The 6540-nt window shown below is 43.6% G+C and overlaps 1 protein-coding gene across 1 annotated transcript; it reads left to right on the top strand.

The window, feature by feature from the left end:
* Window positions 1-206: 206 nt before the first annotated feature.
* Window positions 207-5118, top strand: pax1a (paired box 1a). The gene is made up of 5 exons (XM_035611259.2): window positions 207-516; window positions 1217-1837; window positions 2881-3014; window positions 3534-3750; window positions 4433-5118. Exons 1-5 carry the CDS (start codon window positions 513-515, stop codon window positions 4546-4548), a joined length of 1092 nt encoding a protein of 363 aa, XP_035467152.2. The 5' UTR covers window positions 207-512; the 3' UTR covers window positions 4549-5118.
* The last annotated feature ends 1422 nt before the right edge of the window (window positions 5119-6540 follow it).

The raw sequence follows: 6540 nt of genomic DNA, 5'->3' as shown, positions 1-6540 counted from the left end.
GGCTGAAACGTTTCCCTTTCTGCCACTTCCCCTATGCAAAACATATCCAAGGAGGCTGCACGGGCTCCAAAACCGGATGGGCTTCTCTCATTGGCTGACGACGTTCCCAGCAGCGGGGGCGACCAATGAAACCGAGGCAGTGGCTCCGCGTATAATAGCAGCGAAGATTGACGTGGAGTGCGCGTCAAATTAATTCCTGCAAACCTCAGACTCCCCGGGACCACTTCAATTTACTTTTATCGGCTGAAGATCACTTGGTCGCCGCCGTGCCTCTCGGTCACTCGCTTCCCGAAAAAAGAAGAAGAAGAAGAAGAAGAAGAAGAAGAAGAAGTAGAAGTAGTGGGGCCACGCGCGGCACATTCGGAGGAGATTTCAGGAGGTCTCGTGTTCCTCTTCTGGGGCTCATTCCTGCTCCGGTTCCCCTTCCTTCTCTGCCTTCGCGTCGGACGCGTTCAGCCATCTGAAAGGGGGCACCTACGTTTCCCCCGCAGCATCTCCACACGTATAGGCAAATGGGTAAGCCTCGCGTAACCGTCTGCCTGCGTCAGTGGTCGGGAGGCTCACGGGAGCGTATCCAGGCTCAGCGTGCCCGCGTAAAAACAGAAACAAGCATTTGTTCCTTCTCCCCCCCCCCCCCTCTCTCTCCTCTCCAAGTTCACATTGTGTACAATTGAAGACGTGGTGGATTTTTTTTTTTTTTTTTTTTTTTTTGTAGTGCTCTGCCCAGCAAACACTGCTGTCATGCCTAAAGCTTTTAAATCTTGACTGGAAACGTTCTATGAGCAGCTCGTCTCTTTGAAGAGAGCTCCCGGTGTCTGTTCCTCACGGCTCGCCATTTTATATGTTGTGTACACGCGGAGGAGTTAACCCAGCCACACATTTAACACACTTTTTTTTTTTTCCTTCGCAAAAGTTGCAAAATAACCGTTGCCAACGTTGGTCACTGCTGCGTGTGAGCTGACACATGTCGTACAACTCCACAGCCGCAATTTACGGTGCAAATTACAGGCGCTGGCCTGCGTCAAACGGGCACAGGCTGAGCACTTTGAGGTCGCCTTTGTCTATGTTTGCTTGACATGGAAATTACTTTTTGACAGGCCATGAGTGACTTACAAGATGTTTTTTTTTTAAATATCGTATTTGACTATATTATTCAGATAATTGTGTTCTCACCTCAGACAGTGTTAAAATGTAATAACCCGTGTGTCCCCTGCAGAGCAAACCTATGGAGAGGTGAACCAATTAGGCGGCGTGTTCGTCAACGGGCGACCCCTGCCCAACGCCATACGGCTAAGAATAGTGGAGCTGGCCCAGCTCGGGATCAGACCCTGCGACATCAGCCGGCAGCTGCGAGTCTCGCACGGCTGCGTGAGCAAGATCCTGGCGCGGTACAACGAGACGGGCTCCATCTTGCCCGGCGCCATCGGTGGCAGTAAACCGCGGGTCACGACGCCTAACGTGGTGAAAAATATCAGGGAATACAAACAAAATGACCCCGGGATCTTTGCCTGGGAGATCCGGGACAGGCTTTTGGCGGACGGGGTCTGCGACAAGTACAATGTGCCGTCGGTGAGCTCGATCAGCAGGATTTTACGCAACAAGATCGGGAATCTTTCTCAGCCCAGCCAGTACGAGGGCGGCAAGCAAGCGTCCGCGCAGGCCGGGCTCTCCTACAACCACATTTACCCGTACTCCTACCCCAACACCATGTCGCCCAAGATGAGCAGCCCCCCCGGAGTACCGGTGACGGCCGGACACATGAGCATATCCAGGGCCTGGCCCTCTGCGCACACCGTCAGCAACATCCTGGGCATACGAGCCTTCATGGATCCCGCAGGTGAGGAAAACACATCCCCTCTGTGCTCTGGGAGAAAAACTTAGGCCTCTGTGTCTTTTTTTTTAATTTAATTTTTTTTCTTTTACAATTACATGTACACCTTCAGCTCTCGTTTTTTCTCTACTTCAAATTCAATCTCAATAAACCACTGCAGCTGGTCGTTAGTGTTCCATTTCCCCTCCTGCACAACCTGCTCTGGCAACAGGAAGGACAATATGTCCATTGGAAGTGACACAGGCCGCTCGTTGTAGTCACAGCTCAATGGGCCTTTTGATGGGATGATGCGTTCGCAAACACCTTGCTCACCTGCTGTATCCCGCTAATCCCCCGAAGAGCCACTGCATGTTCTCTTTGCCTTCCTGATCCTGTACACTGTATTTATTATCCACTGTGTACAGTGTTGCAGCAAATGATTAGTCGCCTCAATTGGACCGGTGCATTATTTGTGCGAGGAGGGTCAGCTCATTTATTTATACAAATTGGATACGTACAATTACATATTAATGTAACTAAAAAACATATATTTTCTTATTGAAATAGGTCAACACCGTAAATCCCAATTGTAAGGAAATATTGCTTATTTTTTATTTAATTTGCCCAAACACCCGACGGGGTTTTGATGGTATAATAAGCCGGTATAATTACTTAAAATTAATTTGAATTATTAAATGAAAGGAGGATATTTTTTACAATGAACTGCTGTTTCAAGTAATGTTTTTTTGTCCTGAAGTCAATACTCAGGCCTTAATTTGTTATATTACATAATCATTACGAACAATTAAGCACTTTCAAAATTATGATAATTCTAACATTAAAAAAAACTTTCAGAGTATTTGAGTGTGCCATCATATGATATTTAGAAAATGCAAAATGCATAGTAAGTCACGAGGCCAATACCTAAAGCATTTAGAAAATGGGTAATATTTCCATAATTAATTATGAAATTAAAAGGGGGGCAGTACTTTTTTTCTGCTCACATTTTAGTGATTTTTTTTTCTTAAGTTTTTCATAAATTTGACATGAAGTTACTGTTTCTGAATCAGCCCTCGCTGCGACGGAGGGATATCCACCAAAAATGGAGGAGTGGAGTAGCGTCAACAGAGCAGCCTTCCCAGGGGCGCACACAGTCAACGGGATCGACAAGTCAGCCATCGACGCCGACATAAAATACGCTCAGGTAATAATCATAACGATAACAAAGACATGTGTACAGCCTGTGTAATGTTCCTACACCGAGTCTGCACGTCGTGTATTGTCATATACCCACGCCATTTTCTTTCTCTGTTGGAAACAGTCCAAAATATTTGGTGCCAAAATGGGCTGAGGCCTCGAGTGAGTTATTGCTCTCGCTATGTGGCAGAGCTGTGAAATAAGTTTCCATATCAGGGAGCCTCAAACGAAGTCACACCAGGCCGCAGGCTTTCTGTTAGATATCAGATTTGACCCACAAGAGTCTCGGGATTTTATAACATCCGATTGAATGTTTGCATTTATGTCAAGACTATAGTTCACAGTCAGAGGAAAACTATTTGTGTGTCTTTACTCTCATCAGTGTTGGTTATTGTAAAGTGAATTTGATCAAATCGTGTGCAAGATGTTCCTCAACTTGCTTCCCTCAGTTCCATGTCACGTGCAGTACGATTTTTGGTTAAAAGTTGCTCTGCGCTTATTCCTGTCTCATCTCGTTCGCCCGCAGCCTTCCTCCACGCTGTCCAGCTATGTCTCGGCGTGTGCGTACTCTCCCAACAACCAGTACGGTGTGTACAGCGGGTCAGCGGGCGGCTACGTGTCGCCGGGACACCACCACTGGCAGGCGCAGAGCCCGGCCCTGTCCCACCCGGGAGGCGGCATGGGCATGCACGCAGGGGAGATCCACTCGGCGATGGCCTTCAAGCACCAGCAGGCCCGAGAAGGTATATACAGCAGTGTGTGTGTGTGTGTGTGTGTGTGTGTGTGTGTGTGTGTGTGTGTGTGTGTGTGTGTGTGTGTGTGTGTGTGTTTGCATTTACAGCTTGATGCAAAAACTGTTGATGTATGTTTAAATATATATATTTTTCTGTAATGCAGTTGATTTGTATTTGATTGATTTGTATTTGTATTGATATTTGAACATACTGTATATTATTATTAGTATGATGATGATGATGACGATTATTATTATTATTATTAATAATAATAATGATAATAATAATAATATAATAATCATCATTATTATTATTATTAGTAGTAGTAGTACTCATTTAGTCTTTACTACATCAACTTGGATCCGGACTGAACTGTTTTGTCATGGTTCTGTCGTTCCCTAATCTCACACACTTTTGCAAAAAGCACTGACGGCAGCAGTGTGTAAACGTTCACCAACTCCCGAAAGGAAATCGATGCATATATCGATTATTAAATGCTGACCCTCCAGAAGTGTCCATGCGTCATGTCTGAGGACAACTTTACGCACATAGGCGCTAACGTATTTCTAACTAAAGTTTGAAGCAAGTCAACCCCTCGTGCACCTTGAAGGCTTAATAGATGCGTTTGATGCAATTTGATGAGGAGTTGCGTGCACAGGCCTCACATCGCTTCCTCCTTTGTGCTGTGCAGGAGACAGAAAACCGCCCAGTCCCCTGAGCAAGCAGCAGCAGCAGCAGCAGCAGCAGCAGCAGCACGAAGACTTGAACAGTGTGCATGGACTCAGTCTCCCTACCTCGTCGTCATAACCGGGACTTACACCACAGTAATTACCAGACCCGTCTAAATGAACTCATGTCAACAGCTCCTACAGTAAGTCTGAACTCTAACAGCCCCCCTCCCCTCCCCTCCCCCCCAGGGTGCTGTAACTCACAAGTCAAACACAGGCCTATTCACATGCATTATGAATACAGTATACTGTAGCTTTATCGGCCTTCGTGGCCACATGAATGTAAGCTTGCATGGATGTATCGGTGTCTCCCCCCTCATTGGTTGATAGACTTTTTTCTTCATTGGAATAATTCGTGTTTCTAAAGACTGTATATGGAGACTGCAGGATGAAAAAAAGAATTCAGTCTGTCATCGATGTTTTATTAAAAATGAAAAAGAAACCAAGGGCTATATTCTGTAACCTGACATATATCACAATAACATGTGGCCATGCACGATCTCGATCCTATACAGTGACAAAAACCATGTGAACAAACGTGTAAATTGTCTAAATGTAAAATATTTGCCAAAGCTTTAATTATATATTTTTATAATTCCATTGTAAATATTCAAAATAAATAAAAAATAAAGGCTTTTTTTTCATTAAATGCCGCACTGTGGTCTCTCAGCTCACATTATTTCAGCGGAGGTGCATCTGCACGTGGGATTGAAGTTTTATTCTAACTCGGGTGGTTTTTCGGTTTTGTCGCAACCAGCGAGGGCCTCGTCCCAAAACCCCATCGCCTGCTGCACTTCTTCCAACTGGATGTGACAGAAATACAACGTGAATCTGAATGGAGGTTTAATCTGGGGCTTTGGCAGTGACATTTTTTTTTTGTTTTGCTTTCCTTATATGGCCTAAGACTCATTGTGGTCAGTCAGTGATCTTAAATTTGAGATCGTCTCACGTGGCAAATTTCTCAATTGGATTTATAAGCCTTTTTTTTTTTTTTTTAAAGAAAAGAAACCGATATAATGATGCAGTAATTGCATCGCCGGTGGGAACAAAAAGCGATGTCTTTAGATCAGGTGTAACCTCCTGCCCACACCTCCACGGTGCAGCAAATCCACCCACATGCAGCTTTCACAGTCAGGTAATGTGTGTCCCGTCCAGAAATGAAGATGTTTTCCCCCCACACAGGCCTCTACAAGCTCTGCTCATTCTCTCTAAACTTTTCTTCGTTTATATATATATATATGATTCCGTTGTCATCGCGCTGACAAAAAGCCTCCTCCAGTTTTACCTGTGCGTCACTGGATATTAAGATAAGATTTGTCTGATGTCACCTCTCTGTTTGACTCATTTCTGTGATGAGCCTATTACCTAAGGTTTAAAAAATTACGTTTGCTGAGCAAGAATGTATACCTACGTAACGTTTTCAAATGAGATATAATCGTATTCATTGTTTTCGTTACTTTTAAATCGAAGTCCTAACTAAGTAGAAAAGGGAGTCTTGACAACGTCTTATGTTGGCTTGCATTTTTATTCCCCTGCGTTTATCTTTGAGGTGGAACAAAAACTTTTGTTTAAAAAATGATTTGCTTCTTATTAATATCAGCAGCCCAGAAAATATTCATAAAATTAAACTAATGTTTCCTTTTGAAGTTTAATTTCTATTCTGATTGTGAACCAAAATTACAATTGAGCATGGCTGTAATGACAAAAAAGGATTTGCATTATCTTTAATAGTAATTTATGAAATTTTTCTTGGCAGCTTTGAGCCTAACATTTTAATTTACTTTCCCAAAAATTCTGCACACATCTCGCATATCTTCTATTGATGCAGTGGGGATGTGTGGAATTGGTGAAAGGCACATTTAGTTTGGTGGAGTGACTGAGCACTTCTGTGGTTTTCTACAGTGTGAACATAATCAGAGAGAATATATCTAAGGATCACGTTTTATAACCAAGACAGATTGATTCAGTATATGTTGTACAGTGAATGGAGTTTTCCCTCCCATTTTCATGCCATAAGCTAAAAAAACACAAACTTTATAATTTTCATTGCCATAAGCAGAAGAACATTAAC

This window comes from Scophthalmus maximus, chromosome 15 (assembly GCF_022379125.1).
Source record: "Scophthalmus maximus strain ysfricsl-2021 chromosome 15, ASM2237912v1, whole genome shotgun sequence".
Classification (NCBI taxonomy): Eukaryota; Metazoa; Chordata; class Actinopteri; order Pleuronectiformes; family Scophthalmidae; genus Scophthalmus; species Scophthalmus maximus.
The sequence above is the reverse complement of the archived record's forward strand: the minus strand, read 5'-3'. Positions and strand labels throughout refer to the sequence as shown.

Coding starts and splice junctions, on each gene's coding strand:
- pax1a (XM_035611259.2), top strand. Junction 1,838..2,880: donor AGCCTTCATGGATCCCGCAG/GTGAGGAAAACA, acceptor TTTCTGAATCAG/CCCTCGCTGCGACGGAGGGA. Junction 3,751..4,432: donor GCACCAGCAGGCCCGAGAAG/GTATATACAGCA, acceptor TGTGCTGTGCAG/GAGACAGAAAACCGCCCAGT.